The sequence below is a fragment of the Rhinolophus ferrumequinum genome, chromosome 7 (assembly GCF_004115265.2).
Source record: "Rhinolophus ferrumequinum isolate MPI-CBG mRhiFer1 chromosome 7, mRhiFer1_v1.p, whole genome shotgun sequence".
Classification (NCBI taxonomy): domain Eukaryota; kingdom Metazoa; phylum Chordata; class Mammalia; order Chiroptera; family Rhinolophidae; genus Rhinolophus; species Rhinolophus ferrumequinum.
This window is the reverse complement of record NC_046290.1, coordinates 93,204,922-93,225,839: the sequence shown is the minus strand read 5'-3', so window position 1 is coordinate 93,225,839 and position 20,918 is coordinate 93,204,922. Positions and strand designations below refer to the sequence as shown.

Below are 20,918 nucleotides of genomic sequence, written 5' to 3'. Positions count from 1 at the left end.
TAGTTATAATTATGTTTTTAATAGGATTTGATACTTTAATTTTCTCCTAATACCTACCTTTTGATTGCATGTATATTCTATAGCAAATTTATATTTTATTGATTTAAATCTGTGATGTTGGTTTGTTTTTGAAGGCATCATTGTACATCTTAAACTTACAGTGGTAGTTGTGAATGATGCACACATTTAATGACTGGGTGTTATATTATTGACGATGTGTTTATTATACTGTGTCTTTGAATCTGTGGTACATTGCTCCCTAGGGTAGTACTACAGGCTAGACACTAGATCTTAGTTGGAAAAATTCACTTTATCAGTCAATTTTTGATGTGATTATTTGACAATGGGATAATACAGTGACTAAGTCAAGATGCGTTTTAAGGAGGAATGAACCTACAAGCAGCCTATTGTAGATTAATATTTTTGTTGTATTGCTTTAACCTAGTTTCTAAAGCCTAACCACTAATTCATAACCTTTGTGGCATCAGTGTTTGAGAACTTTTAACTGGTGTAATGAGGAGGGGCTGTTATAATATGGCTAGAATAACTTGACTTGTCTAGAAAAACATGGGTAGAGCACGTGACAATTGGAATACTGAGCTCTTACGTTGACGTTTATAATTTAATTTTTTAAAGTAACAAATTGTACCAGATCAGAATTATTTTTAACTTAATGACAAACTAGTCCAAAGAGAAGATAGGATAAAAAGCAAATCTTGACATGGTGCTTTGCTATCTCACTTAGAAGTCTTAGGGTTATAGTTGTGCTCCATACTTTCCTGGGCCACTTTGTTTCAGGCACTTGTAGAATCAAGTACTTTATTGAAAGAAACAATCCTCATATGGCTAAAGAGAACAAAGAAGCAGCATATTATGGTAAGGTAGCTCTTGAACTCATGAAAAAGTAGATGCACATGAGATAGTCTAGGATTTGAAAATATCATTTATAGCTTACACAACCTTTAGAGAATTGCTTTGACATTTTGTCTGCAATTATATGTACAGCAGTCGCTGGAACATAAAAACCTCAATTGGCATTTGCTCTGAGTGGTTTTTTGAGAGTGAGTAACTTATTTTCGTAATCTAAAATGTGAAATAGGATTTAGAGGCAGCTGGCTCAGTATCCTTTTAGTGGACGTTTTCTTCTTTCATTTTCACTTTTTTCTCTTGCTTTCTCTTAACATAAAGTAATAATCAGAACAGAGGTACATAAACTTAAAAATACCCAATGTTAAGCATTGTAGGAATTTCAGTTTTAGACTTTTGAAATTACTTTAATTTTGATGACTAGCCACGTCAAAATGTTGTGTTGTCAGAGGCATTCATTCCTAGATGTCAACCTTAGGTTATAGTGCTGTCCAATACAAATATAATATGAGCCACATGGAATTAAAAATTTTCTCGTGATCACATTTGAAAAAAAAAGGAAAATGGGTGAAAAAAAGGAAGAGACACATTTTGTTTATTCCTAGGCCCAGGCTGAAAGAGCGTCCCAGTCTGCAGCATGCTTTTCTAGTGGCAGGAACAGCTGGAGGAAACCATGATGGCTTTTTAAGTTTCTTCCTGGAGGTGGCATCTTTCACATCTCACATCTGTTGGTCAAAGCAAGTCATGTGGCCAAGCCCAACATCAGTGGGGGAGGGGATTTTTTCTTCTTCACCTCAGGCATTGCAAGCCTCATGGCAGTGGGTGGAGATGTAGACTACTCTTATGGCAGGGAGGTGAATATTTGGAAAAAATAATACAGCCTACCGAATTTCAGGGTTTGAGGGAATGTTTCTTGGGGAAAGTTGCTTTTAAGCTAAGATCTAAATGATTAGAATGTAGTTAGATAAAGGATGGAGGACAGTTCTTTGAAGAGTTTGTGAGTTTGAAAGGTTATTGATTTTTTGAAAAATTCTTGAAAGAAGTTTCATATAGCTGGAGTGAAGATGGAGTTCCTTAGTGGTGAAAAATACAGAAAAGGGTTGCATCGCACAGGTCCTTGTGAGACAGGCTGAGGACTTTACCTTAAATTTAGTGGAGGCTGTTGAAAAATTTGAACAGGAAAGAAGCAGGTTTTTAGGTTAGAAAGATCACTGGCTGCAGTGTTGAGAATGGATCTGCAGCCGTGAGACTAGCGGCACCTATACTTAGTAAGTGGTCATTAAATAATCTAGGCAATAGGTATTGGTGGTCTGAATAAATTTACTAGTCCTTGAGGTGGAGAGAAGTACAATAGATGGATCTCAGAAATAAATTAGGTAGCTTGGACAGAATTTGGTGAGGAGGAGTCAAGGATAATGTTTTGGTTGTCACTTGGTTAGTGGTGTCAATGCCTGATACAGAGAACCCTGAAAGAGGAGCAAGTGTTTACTTTTTGTTTTGACTGGGAGTGGGTGGGGTGGGGGAGAATAGGAAGTGCAATGCTTAGTTTGGGCATTCTTACATTGAGTTCCTGTGGATATCCAAGTGGAAATGTCTGTATTACTAGTGTATAGGAGGTAATTTAAGTTTGCAAACTTGTTGCAACGATGTTGCTAACCTTTTTTTGTATCAGAGGGATTATTCATCATGAATTTGTACCAACTGGACAGTTAACCAAGTTTACTATTTGGAAGTGCTGAAAAGGCTGGGTGAAAAAGTTAGACGACCTGAACTTGTCGCCAACAGTTCATGACTCTTGCATCACGACAATGCACCAGCTCACACGGCACTGTCTGTGAGGGAGTTTTTAGCCAGTAAACACATAACTGTATAGGAACACCCTCCCTACTCACCTGATCTGGCCCCCAATGACTTCTTTCTTTACCCAAAGATAAAGGAAATATTGAAAGGAAGACATTTTGATGACATTCAGGACCTCAAGGGTAATATGACGACAGCTCTGATGGCCATTCCAGAAAAAGAGTTCCAAAATTGCTTTGAAGGGTGGACTAGCTGCTGGCATCAGTGCATAGCTTCCCAAGGGGAGCATTTCAGAGGTGACCATAGGGATATTCAGCAATGAGGTATGGAGCGCTTTTTCTAGGATGAGTTCGCGAACTTAATTGTCAGACCTTGTATATGGACCTGGAGTTCAGAGAGGAGTCTGAGCTGGGGAAAGAATTATTAGCATGTAGATTGTACTTGAAGTTATGGAAATGATGAGGTTACCCAGACTGAGACTGCAGTGATTTTCAAAGGAGGGTGGGAAATATACGTAACAGGTAGAAAGGACTTTCATTGTTTGAAAAACCATAATGAATCAGTATTTGGTATTTAAATATATATGGTTTGAAACAAGGTTTCCCCTCTTTTCTAACTAAAAATAATAAAAATCACAGAAAATAAACCTCAACAAAATCTTGATTAGTGGAGTGATTTTTCAGTACTGTGGGAGTCAGAGGATTGCTTCCCAGTGGGAACATATTTGCATTTCAGGGGGCCTGAGGGCAGATGGGATTGTTAAAGTAATCAGAAGAAGAAATGAATTCAAAAACAAAACTGAGAAAAAAAGGACATTATGTTGAGAAGCACAAAGGACCAGAGAAGAAGAGGATTAACTGTGAGGCCAATTACAATGTTTTAAAATGTTATGGCTGAGTGGGAAATGAGACTCAGAGGCTGCATTTAGGTATTGGCTGTGTTACTAGAGAGAAAAGACTGAATTGAGAAACATATAGGGGTGGTCGGTTTGCTCAGTTGGTTAGAGCGTGGTGCTGATAACACCAAGTTTGCCGGTTCCATCCCCACATGGGCCGCTGTGAACTGCGCCCTCCTTAAAAAACAAAACAAAACAAAACCAAAGAAATATATAAATGGTTGTAGTTAGGAACTGAAGAGATGAAGAGGATTTCCTGAGTTCTGATTTGGCACTGGGGCCGTTCAGGGAGATTGGGATTATCTGTTAAGGAGCAAATTTGGGAGGGGGGAGAGAGGTAATAAGAATTTAGTTTAGAAAAAGGTGGATTTGAGGTACCACTGAGGCATCCAGGTGATACCAGTTCTGTATGTTGCTGACTGTGAGTCTAGATCAAGGAGAAGGGGCTGGGCACATTAGTCCTACTTTTTAAAATAACTAATAATACAAACTTAATGTTCTTTCTTTAGGACATACTTGCTAATCTCATTTGCATTCACACGGATTACTCAGAGATCAGTGTAGCTAAGTAACATATTAGAATGTTAGGCTTTTTGTATGTTTGAATGAATCCAATTACTGATTCTGTCTTTATTTTACCTCCCTTCCCCCAGTGGAAACAGGCAAACAAAAACAGAAAACAAATCCATCTTGTTGATTAGTTATGATAAAGGAAGCCATGCTATTTCCTTTTCTCTCTATACAGTAGTCCCCCCTTATCCGCGGGGAATTCGTTCCAAGACCCCCACTGGATGCCTTGAAACAGTACCGAAATACTGAAATAGTACTGAACCCTATGTATGTTTTTTTTTTATACATACCTACTTATGATAAAGTTTAATACTTCTCTTTAGCATATCCGAATTGCCAGCAACATTACCCTTTTGCTTTGGGGCCATGATTAAATAAAATAAAGGTTATTTGAACACAAGCACTTCGTTACCCAGTGGATCTGATACCAGAGATGGCCACTAAGTGACTAATGGGTGGGAGCCTATACAGCCTGGATACATTGGACAAAGGGATGATTCACGAGTGGGATGGCACAAGATTTCATCACGCTACTCAGTTCAAAAAAAGATTTCATCACACTACTGCAGTTCAGAACTTATGAAGCGTTTATTTCTAGAATTTTCCGTTTAATATTTTCAGACCATATTTGACTATGGATAACTGAAACTGCAGGTAAGGGGGACCATGTAGGTTTTTGCAAATTTTTAGTGATTAGATTTACATAGCTTTGTATGGAAGTCTGACTCCTGGTTTTTGCTGTTAAACTCTGTTTTGTTTAACCCTTTAAATATTAGCACCACCACGGTGAGGAAAAGAGACTTACTGCTTTGTTTTTGTTAGATCCAGAGAATGATAGATATAGTGAGGGCAGGTGCTTTTACTATTGGCTAAAACTACTATTTTGGATTGCCTATAGATTTGACCCTGTTTCTGTTTTCACTGATCATAACTCTGGAAAACCAAGAATCTCCCTATATTAAAAATGAATTACTTGTTTAATTGTGAGATAATATTTCGGAGGGAGTTCTTTAAATATTTTTATTTCAACTGGTATAAAAAAAATGTCACTTGTGCAGAGATTGGCAGCTAATTCTCTAGTTGTGCTGTCAGTTTATTTTCTTGCGCAGCATCTGATGCTGTGCTAAAACAGTTACTTGTCATTTGAATTTGAATGTGGCTGGCTGATATTGAATTCCAGTTAGGATGTTTTGGAAAGTTACCATGTATATGGCAGTAATTTATGATGTTCTCTTCCTCCATCTCACAAAGAATGACTGGTAAATGACTTGTGAATGTATTATTATTGGAGACAGCGTAAAAACTGGATAAATATTACATCAAAATTATTTTTAGAACTTTATGAAATTTATTTTTTAAGCCCTAAGAATGAATCAACAGGTGTTTCTAAGGTAAAAGCCAGACTTTCAGTAAACAGATCGTTAGCAGATGTGGAAGGTTATTTCAAACTGCCGTGAGACTGGTCTAGTCATTGCATCTTACTGTGGAACTGATTCTTAAACTTCCTGACTGTCTGAGTTGTGTAACAATTCCATAGACCTTAAATTCTGCTCTTTGTGACTTACGTCTTAATTTTACCTTTATTTTTTCTTGTGAATTTTTAGTACTATGTGAGTTTTGTGAAATGAACTTGGGTGAATTGAAGAAAACATTTGTACTAAAATATTAATATTTTGTTTGTAAAACATGACAAACCATTCTAATCATAGTTTAGTCTTAATCATCTTGTTTGAATTTTCTAATTGAAAACTGATTTTATCTTCTCATGCTATACATGATAGAAAGAATACTATAGGTTTTTTTCCTATGTATGATAAGTATTTTATGGATATGGATTATTTGTCTCTGTTGCTTGAATATTATTTTCCTGAGCCACTGCCAACAGAGAGTATGAAGCCCGCTTGGAAAGGTACAGTGAACGCATTTGGACGTGTAAGAGTACCGGAAGCAGTCAGCTAACACACAAGGAGGCCTGGGAGGAGGAACAGGAAGTTGCTGAACTGTAAGTAATAGAAGCATTCCTCTTCCGGCACCATCTTCATATTATTATGAAAGGGAGAATAGTAACTGTAAAGCACTATTTGTGTTTAAATTTATGGGGCATAAATTGGAATCCATTGCATTAGTATAAGGTATTGGTGTCTGAGTGCCTTTGTCTAGTGGCATTTTGTTAGTAACAAAGTGTGTGGAATGTATAATTGTGTGTATACTTATTTAGATAGTTACCAGGCTTTTGAGTGTTCCTGATCTGTACTTTTACCTTGTAAATATTCTGGAAATGTGGTTCTAAGCAATGGAAGCAAATATGACCTACAAGTAATATGGACGTAGCAAATTAGCAGAAGGTTTTATTTTGTGGTCATTTGAAATTTAAGACAGTATTTACAGCAGCTATCAAAAGTATGCAGTTTGAAGACCATTTATCTAAGTGGGGTTGGTGAATGAGATGTCTTAAAAATCCTGTCTATATTCAAAGTGCCTGCTTAGCTGGGTATTCTCTCAAAGGAAACACTCAGAATTTGTGCAGTAGGAGCATGCAAATGATAAGTAGAAACTAGGGATGATAAAATTACTCTTCTGGGAATTTGGAATAGAATCTTTTTCTGTGGACTTCTCATTGGCTTCTCTTGATAGTAGATAAGCAGTGAGCAATACAGTTGAGTAATCTAATACTATTCTGCTCTTTTCCTGGTGTACCAGAGCACTGGGTTCAGTTGAGACCTGGGTTCTAGTCATGGCTCCATCATTGATAATAATTACTCAAGTCTGTTAACCTGGTGCCTGTTTCTTCTTTGCTTGGATCACTTACATCATTCTGTGTTGGATTAGTGTTATTTATTATATTCCTTGTTTAGACCAGGGCTTGGCCAACCTTTTGTGTAAAGTGCCAGTTAGGAAATATTTTAGGGTTTGCTATTCAACTCTGACGTTGTACAGTGAAAACAGCCATAGATAATATATAAACGAGTGGGAGAGACTGTTCCAATAAAATTTTATTTACAAAAACTGGTAGCAGGCTGGATTTGGTCCACGGGCTGCTGTTGGCTCCTGTATTAGCCTGTACACTTCTTGAGGGCAGGGCTCATATTTTACCTATTCTTGAACTGGTTACAGTCCAACTTGAGGAAGGCTGAGGACATCTCGGAAGCATGGCTAAGCTGTGAAGGAGGACAGTGGGGAGAGGACGAAGGTAATAGCCTTAATAAAGGCAGGGAGACCAGAAGCTTATTGATTGTGACTAGGGAATAGCAGCTAACTCGGTGGGTTAATTGTAAGGGAGTGTAAGAGGTTTGTTTTTTTTTTTTTTTTCCCCCCAAGTCAAGTTGTTGTCCTTTCAATCTTAGTTGTGGAGGGTGCCGTTCAGCTTCAAGTTGTTGTCCTTTCAGTCTTAGTTGCGGAGGGCGCAGCTCAGCTCCAGGTCCAGTTGCCGTTGCTAGTTGCAGGGGGCACAGCCCGCCATCCCTTGTGGGAGTCGAACCAGCAACCTTGTGGTTGAGAGGATGCGCTCCAACCAACTGAGCCATCCGGGAGGCAGTTCAGCTCAAAGTGCCATGTTCAATCTTAGTTGCAGGGGGGCAGAGCCCACCATCCCTTGCGGGACTCGAGGAATCGAACCGGCAGCCTTGTGGTTGAGAGCCCACTGGCCCATGTGGGAATCGAACCGGCAGCCTTTGGAGTTAGGAGCATAGAGCTCTAACCGCTTGAGCTACCAGGCCGGCCTTGTAAGAGGTTTTAAGTCTAGCAGTCAGTTGGTGGAACATTTGTAGTTATGCATAGTACAGAGAGTGATTGAGACTATTTTAAGATGATAATAAACCTAATACTTGCATTTGCGTGAATGTTCTCATGCCTGATGACTGCCCCTTTACCCGCAGCACAAATACTAAACTATCTGGTCAGCATTGGATATCTAAAGATCCATTTAGGTTGCTTCCTATTTTCTGCTACCATGAAGAATTCAGCTGTGAATATCTTTGTGTACATATGACAGTTTTGATAATTGTTGTCAAACTGCTTTCCAAAAGAGTTGAAACATAGGCTGTCAGTAGTGTATGAGTGTTACATTGCACTAGTCCGTTACCCATGTTGGGTATAATTAAAATTCTTTTTTGCTAGTTTAGTAAGTGAAAAGTGGTACATCATAGTTTTACTTTGCAAGGGCTTTGGAGTTCAAGTCATGGTTCTAACATGTTGACTCTTCCTGATTAATTTTCCTTATCTATAAAATGAAAATTCTAGGTACCTCATAATGTATTATGAGCACTAAATGAATGAATATATATGAAAGCATATTATTGATTGAGATGTAATGTAAACATAATTGTCATGGTGCCCTAACCAAAAAATGGGAAGAGGCTATGAATAAATAAGTCACACCTAAAATGGGAAATCTGCAAAAAAAAAAAAAAAAAGAAAAGAAAAAGAAAACTAATGGAAAAATAATCAACCTTACTAATGATGTGCCTATTATTTTTATTTTATAGATGAGAAGATTAACCTGGATAGGTCAATCTGAAAACCACTTAAAAGTTCTTTTCTTTTTCTTGTGTATCACGTGGTTTTTAATCTTTGTATTCCCCAGTGCCTTGCATATATTTACCAAAAAAATGTTTGAATTAACCCCTCAATCGAATTAAAACTGGATAGGTTTTTCTGTGTTTTCTTGGTAATTAATGACATACTTGTTTAGTTTGAAGGAAGAGTTTCCTGCCTGGTATGAGAAACTTGTTCTGGAAATGGTTCACCATAACACAGCCTCCTTAGAAAAGTTGGTAGATACTGCTTGGTTGGAGATCATGACCAAATATGCTGTGGGAGAAGACTGTGACTTTGAGGTAAGTGCCTTTCTTTTTTTAATGTGATTTGACTCACTCACCATATGTCAGGATTGGAGCTACTGATGGAGAGTACAGAATGCATTTCTGTCTGTGTAAAGTTGTGTTAATAAGAAGTTTGCTTTTCTTAATATCAAATATAAGGACCAAATTTTAGAATCATAGTCATTATTGGGAATGTTTAATGTTATAATTGTCATACTGTGTATCATTGCACTTTTGTTTTCCCTGTTTTATACCTTATTAATAATTCAGTGCTATCTTAACGTTTTTTTTGTAATTTTTTTTATACTTTGTTTAAAAGACTTTCAGATGTATTTAATCCAAAATCTATGGTACCAACAAGCAAAGGATCTCATTTTACTGTAATAGTGAGTGAGTTGACTTATCTTTTTCAACTAAAATTGTTTTTTTAATTTTCCATCTCAAATAGCTCAGGGATAACTATTACTAAAGTGATACCTAACACTAAAGCAATCCCTATATAATCCTTTGAAAGCTTAAAGTAAGATTCAGAAGGAAGGGAACTGACGTTTGTTAAATATCTGTATGTACTGGATACTGGGTTAGTCATTTTATGTAATGTCTTGCAGAATCTGCACAGAAATGTGGAGGTAATAAACAGGCTCAGGTATTTAAACAGGTTGTTTACATTGTTAACTCATGAGGTACAAGTGATTTCAGTTGTATGTGACAAAATATCTAACAGGCCAGTACTTTTTAAACTTTAGCCTAAATAAAATCACTTATTTTTTAAACTGTTTCAAAAAATTGAAGCAGAAGGAATGCTTCCAAACTTATGAAGCCAATATTATCCTGATACCAAAACCAAATAAAGACGTTGAAAAGAAAGAAAATTACAGGCCAATATCCTTGATGAACATAGGTACAAAAATTCTCAACAAAATATTAGCAAACTGGATTCAACAATGCATTAAAAGGATTATACACCATGACCAAATGGGATTCATTCCAGGGATGCAAATATGGTTCAACATCCATAAATCAGTGTGATACATCACATTAACAAAGTAAAGGGTAAAAACCATGTGATCATCTCAGTAGGTGCAGAAAAAGCATTTGACAAAGTTCAACATTCTTTTATTATAAAAACTCAACAAAGTGGGTATAGAAGGAACACGTCTCAACATAAGGCCATGTATGACAAACCCACAGCTACCATCATACTTAATGATGAAAAAAGCTGAAAGCCTTTCCTCTAAGGTCAGGAACAAGACGAGGTTTCCCACTATCACCACTTCTATTTAACATAGTGGTGGAAGTCCTAGCCAGACAAGACAAAAACAATAGAAGGTATCCAAATTGGAAAGGAAGAAATAGAACTCTCACTTGCAGATAACATGGTAACTATTAAAACTAAAAAATGATTTTAGTAAAGTTGCCGGATACAGAATCAATATACAGAAAACTGGTGTGTTTCTATGTACCAATAATGAAGGAGTAGAAGAAAAAATTAAGAAAGCAATCCCATTTATAATTGTATCAGAAAATATAAAATACCTAGGAATAAATTTCACCACGATAGCACAACTAAAGACACAAAAGAGGACTTCCAGAACTGCTTTAGAAAGTGGCAAGAACGGTGGGGTAAGTGTGTTTGAAGCAAGAGGGAGTACTTCGGAGGGGATTAATGGCAATGTATCTTTTACTGTAATTTTTTTTTTAATTTAAATTCACCATATTTTTTTAATCATACTTCGTACTACCTAACATGATAAAGTAATTCAGTGCAATCCCTATTAAAATATCAATGGCATTCTTCTCAGAATTAGAACAACTAATCCTAAAATTGATATGAAACCACAAAAGACCCTGAATGACTAAAGAAATTTTGAGTGAGAACAAAGTGGCAAACTTATACTACAAAGCTACAATAATCAAAATAGCTTGGTACTAGCATAAAAACATAGATCAATGGAATAGAGAGCCCAGAAATAAATCCTCATTTACATGGTTAATTAATCCTCACTTACATATACGGTTAATTAATCTACAATAAAAGAGGCAAGGATATACAGTGGTGTAAAGATAGTCTTCAACAAGTGGTGTTGGCAAAACTGGACAGATACATGCAAAAAAATGAAATTGGACCACTTTCTTACACCATATATAAAAATAAACTCAAAATGGATTAAAGACTTAAATATTAGACCTGAAACCATAGAACTTCTGGAAGAAAACATAGGCAGTAAACTCTTGGACATCGCTCTTAGCAATATCTTTTTGGATATATATCCTTGGGCAAGGACACAAAAGAAAAACAAATGGGACTACATCAAACTAAAAAGTTTTTGCACAGCGAAGGAAACTGTCAACAAAACAAAAAGCCTACCAAGTGGGAGAAGATACTTGCAAGTGATAAACTCTCATAAGGGGTTAATATCCAAAATATGTAAGGCACTCATACAACTTATACCAAAACCCAAGCAATCCAATTAAAAAATGGGCAGAGGACCTGAACAGACATTTCTCCCAAAATGACATACAGATGGCCAACAGACATGAAAAGATGTTCGATATCACTAATCATCAGGGAACTGCAAATTAAAACCGCAATGAGATACCACCTTATACCTGTCAGAATGTCCATCATCAATAAATCAACAAGTGCTGGTGAGGATGTGGAGAAAAGGGAACCCTTGTACACTGTTAGTGGGATTGTAAATTAGTGCAGCCACTATGGAAAACAGTATGGAGATTCCTCAAAAATTAAAAATAGAGCTGCCATACGATCCAGCAATTCCATTTCTGGATATTTATCCAGTGAAAACAAAAACACTAAATCAAAAAAATGTATGTACTTTCCACGCTATACAGCATTGTTCTCGATTCCCACGTAACTTAAAGGAAACTGTCACAATGTTCCTAGCCTTTGATGTCCTCAAATTTCTTGTAGCAGTAACACACTTGGGTGGCACCATCCTTCCCCCCTACTTCCGCCTCCCCCCACTCCAGTTCAAGCCGATGTTTCTCAGTCTAGTTGTGTAGGACACAGCTCCCTGGCCCATGCTGGTGTTATGAGCCTTGCGCTCCCCCAGCTGAGGCAGCCGGTCGCCAGTCGTCGGTCGGCTGCTCACAGGAGCTCACGGCAGCTCTCATTGGCTGCCAGCCATTCACCATGGCTGCCGGTCACCAGCCACTCATGGCAGCACATAGCAGCTCACACTGGCTGCTGGCCACTCACACTGGCCAACAGCCACTCATGGCAGCACATGGTAGCCCACGGCAGCACACCGCAGCCCATGGCAGCTCTCGCTGGCTGCTGGCCACTGACCACTCATGGCAGCACACAGTACCCCGCGGCAGCACTCAGCAGCAGAGCTCCAGGGAGAGCTGTTGTTAACAATCTTAGCTGTAGAGGGCGCAGCTCACTGGCCCATGTGGGAATCGAACCGGCGACCTCGGCATTAGGAGCACGGCGTTCCAACCACCTGAGTCACCAGACTGGGCCTGGCACCATCCTTGACTGGTAAATGGAATCGTACATCTACAAACAGAGAAGTGATGGCATCTACATCATAAATCTGAAGAGAACCTGGGAGAAGCTTCTGCTGGCAGCTTATGCCATTGTTGCCATTGAAAACCTGGAATACACGCTGGCCAATGTTCTTGGGTGGCGATGTGTGCTGAAGTTTGCTGCTGCCACTGGAGCCACTCCTGTTTGCTGGCCATGTTACTCCTGGAACCTTCACTAACCAGATCCAGGCAGCCTTCTGGGAGCCGAGACTTGTGGTTACGGATCCCAGAGCTGACCACTAGCCTCTCACAGAAGTGTCTTATGTTAACCTGCCTACCATTGCTCTGTATAACACAGACTCTCCTCTGTGTTACGTGGACATTGCTGTCCCTTACAACAACAAGGGAGCTCACTCAGTGGGTCTGATGTGGATGCTGGCCCAGAAAGTTCTGTGCATGAGTCACACCATCTCCCATGAACACCCCTGAGAGGTCATGCCTGATCTTTGCTTCTACAGAGATCCTGAAGAGATTAAAAAGTAAGAACAGGCTGCTGCTGAAAAGGCTGTGCCCTAGGAGGAATTTCTGGGTGAATGGATTCCTCCAGCTCCTGAGTTCTCTGTTGTTCGGCCTGAGGTTGCAGGCTGGTCTGAAGGCATGCAGGGGCCCTTTGTGTCTATTCAGCAGTTTCCTACTGAAGACTGGTCTGCAGCCCCCACTGCTCAGGCCACTGAATGAGTAGGAACAACCACCGAGTGGTCCTAAGCTGTTCTTCCACAAACGCTTATTAAACAAAATGGAAATAAGGTTGATGAAAAATAGTTTCTAACAGTTAAAAAGAAGAGGTATATGCACCCTATGCTCATTGTAGCATTACTAGTTACAGCCAAGATATGGAAGCAACCCACATGTCCATTAGTAGATGAATGGATAAAGACGATGTGGTAAATATATACAATGGAATATTACTCAGCAACAACAAAAAAATGAAATCTTTCCATTTGAAACAGCCTGGATGAACCTAAGGAGTATTATGCTAAGTGAAACAAATCAGACAGAGAAAGACAAATACTGTATGATCTCACTTATATGTGGGATATTAGAAAACAAAAATGAATAAACAAAACAGAAACAGACCCATAGATCTAGAGAGCAAGCTGATGGTTGCCAATGAGGAGTGATGGGAGGGATGGGGATTTATATAAAAGGAAGGTGTAAAACAAATGAATTGTTTAAAAAAGAAACAGGGAGGGTACTATTTTTCTATTTTGGATAAGGGTTTTATTTTTACAAGTTTGATGTGATCACCATAGATAGACAAAGAATCTCACACACATAGACATATACACATGGACACAGACAGACTCAAATAATATTCATGAGCCTACCGAAATGAAAACAACAGAGGCAAAGGAAAAGAAGAAAACAGACACACACAGACATGAGGATAGATAGATAAACAAATTAAGAGAGGTGTACACAGGTACAAACACAGTTTTCTTATAAACCCATCAACCTGGCCAGTCTGCCCATCTTGGGAAATAATAGCTGATTCAGCTCAGCAGGGAGCAGCTAAATAATTGGACTTGAAAGATTTCTTGTCCAGAAGGCTTAAATATATGACCACTACCCTTAGGCAAGGAGATACAATATAAAGGCTCATTTCAGGTGCCAACTTGTGGTTCCAGTTAATCTTCTTCACTGGTGAATTCTCTCAAACATTTAAGGAAGAAATAATACCAATTCTATACAAACTCTTCCAGAAAATAGAAGAGGAGGGAATTCTTTGTGATTCATTTTATGAGGTCAGTATTACACTAATACCAAAACTATATAAATACATTATAAGAAAAAAAACTACAGACTAAGAAAAACAAATATATGTATATATGTTCACAAAACTCCGTTATGAACATAGATGTAAAAATTCTAAAAAAAAAAATTTTAGCAAACGAAACCCAACACTATATTAAAAGGATAATACATTATGACCAAATAGTTTATCCTAGGAATGCAAGGTTGTTTTAGATTTGTAATTCTCCTTATTGAAAACAAGAAAAACAATATGATCTCAGTTTACACAGAGAAAAACATTTGATAAAATCCAACATCAATTCCTAATAAAAACTCTCAGCAAACTGCCAATAGAAAAGAAACTTCTTCAACCTGATAGAGGATATTTACAGAATAACTTGCAGCTAACACCATACCTAATGGTAAAAGACTGAATGTCTGCCCTCCCATTCTACTTAACATTGTATTGGAGGTTCTAGTCTGTGTAGTATGTCAAGAAAAAGAAAAGTCATCCAAATTGGAAAGGCAGAAATCAAATTATCTTTATTCCAGACAACATGATTGTCTATGTAGCAAATCTCATGGAATCTACCATAAAAGTTATTAGAACTAACAAGTGCGTTTAGCAGGGTGGCAAGATACAAGATAAATATACAAAAACCAATTTGTGTTTTTACATGTTTGAAATTTTAAAAAAGTAATACTAAATTAGCCTGAGTGGAGCAGGGAAGCCGAGTGGTTATGGGGTCACATCTCGGAGACAGGTAGGTAGCGCTTGCAGCATGGCTGACCAACTGGCTGAAGAGCAGGTTGCAGAATTCAAAGAAGCTATTTCACTATTTGACAAGGATGGTGATGGAACTATAATAACAAAGGAATTGGAAACTAATGTGGTCTCTTGGGCAGAATCTCACAGAAGCAGAGTTACAGTACATGATTAATAACATGAATACTGATAGTAATGGCACAACTGACTTCCTGGAATTTCTGACAATGATGGCGAGAGAAATGAAAGACACAAATAGGGAAGAAGAAATTAGTGAAGCATTCCATGTGTTTGATAAAGATGGCAATGGTTTTATTAGTGCAGCAGAGCTTCGCCATATGATGACAAACCAGAGAAGTTAACAGGTGAAGAGGTTGATGAAATGATCAGGGATTCAGATATTAATGGTGAAGGGCAAGTAAACGATGAAGAATTTTTATAAATGGTGGTAGCAAAGTGAAGATACTGTGCAGAATGTGTTAAATTTCTTGAACAAAATTGTTTATTTGCGTTTTCTTTGTAACTTACCAGTAAAAGGTTTCCCCCTACTGTCAAAAAAATATACATGTATACTAATTAGGACTTCATTCCTCCGTGTTTTCTTCCCTTACTATCAATGTCCTGAAACCTTATTTTAGAAAATCAGTCAAGTAATATGTTGCTTGCAGCATGCTCTGGATATATCTAAGCCCTCTGTACATCTAAACTTGGAGTTGGTCAAATGAGGGAACATCTATCTGGGTTATGTCTTTTTTTAAGTAGAAACTGTCAGCATGTTGTTGAAGTGTGGAGTTGTAACTCTGCGTGGACTATGGACAGTCAACAATATGTACTTAAAAGTTGCACTATTGCAAAACAGGTGTATTGTCCAGGTACTCGTACACTATTTTTTTGTATTACTGATACTGTACCAGAAACACTTTTTTTTATTGTTACTTTTAAAACTTTGTTTAGCTACTTAAAGAAAATTCGCTTATAGCACAATTTGCCTCAAATCCATTCCAAGTTGTATATATGTTTTCCAATAAAAAAATTTTACCCAATTAAAAAAAAAAGCAATGCTATTTCAATAACATCAAAAAATATGAAATACTTTGGAAGTAAATCTGACTAAAGATATGCATGACCTGTACCTAAAAATTATAAAACATTACTGAGTAATTAAAGAAGACCTTACATCAATGTGTCAGTTCTTCCCAGATTCAATACAGTTACGGTAAAATCCCAGCAGCTTTTCTGCAGGAATTGCCAAGCTGATTATAAAATTGATTTGGAAATGCAAAGAATCTAGCCAAAACAACTTTGCAGAAGAACAAGAAAGTTAGAGGCTCAATACTGTCTGATTTTGCATCTTTAAATATTAAAGTATTAAGATGTGAAATTGGTGCAAAGGTAGACAAATAGATTAGTGGAACAGAATAGCATCCAGAAATAGATCCATATGTGTGTATATATATATATATATATATATATATATATATATATATATATATATATATACATGCATTCATAAACACATACACACACTACTGAAATTTGGTAGAAGTGGAAAGGTAATTAAGTGAAGAAAAGATAGTCTTTTTAGTAGGTGGTTTTGGAAAAATTGGATATCCATATGTATAATTGACTTTTTATAAAATGGAAATTCTTGAACTGTAACTACATATATCTGTGGTTTGTGCAATGATTCCCTTTGGCTTTAGTACATTGGTACATGAATTATGAATTAGATTGTGATCATTTTATTTTTTAAGATGTCATATTTTAACCTAGAAGTCTGAAAAATAAAATTGGAAAAACATCACTGTACTTGGCTACTTTATAGAGTTCTAGTGTGTTTTTCCAGGATCCATCAGCTTCAAGACAAGTAGTTGTTTCAATCCAGTTTGTTGTTTCAACGTGGTTTGTTCATTTGGAGGGCACAGCTCACAGTTGTGTCAGTCTAGTTGTGGAGGGATCAAACCCGCAACCTTAAGAGCACTGCGCTCTAACCAACTGAGCTAACCGGCCACCCCAGAGTTTTAGTGAATTTTTGACAAGTGAGGTGGAATGTATAATGGATTAATATATTCTAAACATTATCTTTAGGTTCTAGTTCTTATTTATTATCTCTGATTCTCTCTCCTGTCTCCTTTATAGATTGGGAAGGAAAAAATGCTCAAGGTGAGGATTGTGAAGATACATCCTTTGGAGAAAGTGGATGAAGAGGCCACTGAGAAGAAATCTGATGGTGCCTGTGATTCTCCCTCAAGTGACAAAGAGAATTCTAGTCAAATCGCTCAGGAGCATCAGAAGAAGGAGGCAATTGTAAAAGAGGATGAAGGAAGGAGAGAGAGTATTAGTATGTATGATGCTAGCTTTCTTATGTGACTGTTTATTTTATTATACACAGATCTTTTTGTGTTCTCTTTCCACTAAACTTGTAATTGAGTTTTGTAGATAGATAGACATGGTTTTGTTCATTTATGATTCAGAAAACAACTAAAATACTCAGAACGTTTTGTAAATCTCCCTACACCATTAAGACCCTTGGGAAGTAATTTCCTCTAGTTGCTTAGAAATCTATGTGCGCATACCTAGCTACTCAACAGGGTAAAGAAAATTTGCTTTCCTTTTCTAAGTTGGGAATACGTGTGTGTGTGTAGGGGGTCAGAGTAGGAGGCACAAATTCTAATTATTCCCCTCCCTTCCCCCCCCACCCCCACTCACTCCCGTTCAAGCCCTTGTTTCTCAGTCTAGTTGTGTAGGACCCAGCTCCCTGGCCCATGCTGGTGTGATGAGCCTTGCGCTCCCCCCAAGCTGATGCAGTCGGTCGCAAGTCGGTCGCCAGTTGGTCTCCAGTCATTGGTCGGCTGCTCACAGCAGCTCTTCTGGCTGCTGATAGCTTTCGCTGGCTGCCAGCTGCTCCTGGCAGCACACCGTAGCCCACGGCAGCACACGCTGGCTGCCAGCTGCTCCTGGCAGCACAGTAGCCCACGGCAGCCTCTGGGAGAGCTGTGGTTCACAGTGTAGCTGTGGAGGCGCAGCTCACTGGCCCACGTGGGAATCGAACTGGCGACCTCGGCGTTAGGAGCACGGCGCTCCAACCACCTGAGCCACCAGGCTGGCCCCAATCTATTTCTCTTCACATTGTAAGCCAATGTGATGGTTTTAAGATACTTCCTTTTATCTATATTCTGTAACTCAGGTCCCTCTCAGATGGGAGCTGCCAGAATTTTGAAACACTGTGATGTCTAAAAGTAATTTTTAGAGACTTGGAGATTCTAACAATATAGTTTTGAAAGTTGAAAAACTGACATTGCCCGTTGGGAAAATTATTCAGCCTCTGAAGCTTCCATTTAAAAAAACAAAATCTGTAAATAAGGAATTTGACTGGAATAGATTTCTTCTGTCTCAAAATATGAGTACTCAAAGGGTTTATGTATTTTGAATCCCTCCCCATGACTGTTAGACGATCAAATAATTTTACCTCATGTTTAAGTGGTACAGAGTTTGAATTAGAATGTCGCAGTAGAGTATTATGCTGGCAGTTTTCCATTCTATTTTGTGTCTTTCCAGATGTTTTGGATATGTGCAGATGGTTTTAGAGAGACATCGTTATATGGCTCCAAGGAAACTTTAGATACTAGTGTTGTAGCTGGTGCACCCCAGTTGTTGATACTTCAGTGTTTCTTTTAATAATTTTAAAATTGCAGTTAATATTATATTACTGTACAATACTATGTTAGTTTCAGGTGTAATAAATACTTCTTTTTGTTTTCCACTCTGTATTATGAATGCTAATGTCTGTGTTTTTATACTTTTCTTTTTTATACTGAAGTTTTCTTTTTCTTTTCTCTTTTTCTGCAAGAGTGCCAGGTTATTAAAAAGTGACACTTGGTCAACCCCAAACAGCAAGCACTTCCCCATTCCTCCTAACCTGGCCCTGCTACATCTAGCTCCTTGGTACCAGGAGATCAGATGTGTCTCTTAGTTTAAAAGTATTGATAACACAGAAGATTATTCAGTAAATCAGTGTCTCAACCTTGATTGCCACTAGAATCAAGGAATTTAAAAATATTGTTGTTAAGACTCTACCCTAGGCAACAAAATGAAATACTCCCTGGGATTAGTGTCTGGATATTGGTTATTGAGAAAAAAAAAATCTCTTTGGGTGATTCTTGTGTAGAATCAAGGTTTTGAGACCTTGGACAAACTTGAACCATATGCATCCCACCTTTTTATGATCTTATAGCAGGATTCATCAAGTTGGTCTGAAAACAGGAAAGCCAAGTAATCCCTGAGAGGCCCAAGTAGAGCAAGAAATATGGAGAAAAGACCATTTTTCAAATGTTTTTATCTCTTCTTAAAGTTCTCATACACTCATATCAGATACTGAAGTTTTCTAATATGTGCAATACTTAAAATTCCCAGGACTCGACGTTGATAAATGTTTTGGTTAGGTATTGGCGGATGATATGTCCTGTAAAACTTCTTTCTTCTGGATTCAGGTCATTGGACTACCAATGATGTGTTGTAGTTGTTAATTTTATGCCTTAAGCATTGTGTACCAGGAACCCCTACCTAGTTTTAGGCTTTGACTTCTTTTTTAGAGTGCTCTGTGCCTTAGTTTAGTTTTCAGTTATTGGGATATAATGTTATTGCTACTATGTGGAAAGAGTGGTGGGCAGATTAAAGAACTTGTGTGATGATGCCCTCAGAATATTTTCTGGGGAACAATTGATTAGAATTTCCATAGAAATGATAGATAAATTCCGGTATACAAAATATTTTCTTACCAGTTGACCTTGCCTTCTACTTTATGGAAAAAAATAATGAATTAGGCAGGAACTTTTTCAGCTTTGTGATCTTAAACTCCCTGTTATAAATTTCTCTATTCTTCCTCCATCTTAGTAGGGAGCTGTCTTTCTTCTTGTCTAAGATACTTGTGCTTTGTATTCCATTCCCTCCTACTTTCTCAAGGGTTGGATTAACTTCCATTATTCTACTCTATGGTGTTTTTAACCCTCTTGCTAGTGATTTTTTTTTTTTTTTTTAATTGGGGAATGTTGGGGAACGTTGTGTTTTTCCAGGGCCCATCAGCTTCAAGTTAAGTCGTTGTCTTTCATTCTAGTTGTGGAGGGCGCAGCTCAGCTCCAAGTTGAGTCACCATTTTCAGTCTTTAGTTGCAGGGGGTGCAGCCCACCATCCCATGCGGGAATTGAACCGGCAACCTTGTTGTTAAGAGCTCATGCTCTAACCAACTGAGCCATCCGGCCGCCCATCACTAATGATTCTTTTCAATTTATAAACAAAGTTCCATTTTCTAAAAACAAAAACATATGCTCCCTTGATCCTGTTCTCTTTGTCTTATTCAAACCAAGATTCTTGAGAATGTTGTCTCTACTTTCTATCACTTTATTTCTTATGCTATTACAGTCTAACTTCAGCTTCTTTACTCCTGAAATTGTTCCTAATAAGATTATAGGTGACCTCCTAATTGCCAAATCCACTGATTTCTTAACTATGTTTAACTTTTCTGTTACATTTAAGTAACACTTTTGGTCACAGTCATATCTTTTTACTTATTTGATACCACAGTCTTCTAGTTTTCCAACTACTTTTCTGTTTTTTACTTCCTTTTTTCCCCGTTATTCCTTAGATTTTTTCCCCAAAGGTTTTTGTTCTGCCTTTTTATTTTAATTCTGATCTGTTGTATTTAATTCATGCCCACGGTTTTAAAGTCAATCTGTCTATAGGCTGATGATTCCCAAACCTAGATCAACCTAATTTCTTAACTTTAGACCTAGTCTTCAGTTATATGTCCCAGGCAATTCAAATTTAACGCATGTAAGCTAAATTGATCATCTGATTATTTATGTTGTCTCTTCAAGGCAAGTAAACAAGAATCCTGCTATTTTTTAACATTCTCTTA

General features: G+C 37.7%; 1 protein-coding gene and 1 pseudogene across 2 annotated transcripts in view; both read left to right on the top strand.

Moving 5' to 3' along the window:
- BAZ1B (bromodomain adjacent to zinc finger domain 1B) overlaps positions 1–20,918 on the top strand; it is a 68,102-nt gene that overhangs the window by 2,771 nt on the left and 44,413 nt on the right. For both annotated transcript variants that reach the window (XM_033110057.1, XM_033110058.1), the window contains exons 2-4: positions 6,018–6,134; positions 8,823–8,967; positions 17,144–17,345. In XM_033110057.1, coding sequence (XP_032965948.1) covers positions 6,018–6,134; positions 8,823–8,967; positions 17,144–17,345 — 464 coding nt within the window. The remainder of the gene's footprint in view (positions 1–6,017; positions 6,135–8,822; positions 8,968–17,143; positions 17,346–20,918) is intronic.
- Positions 15,021–15,464, top strand: LOC117024670 (calmodulin-like; annotated as a pseudogene).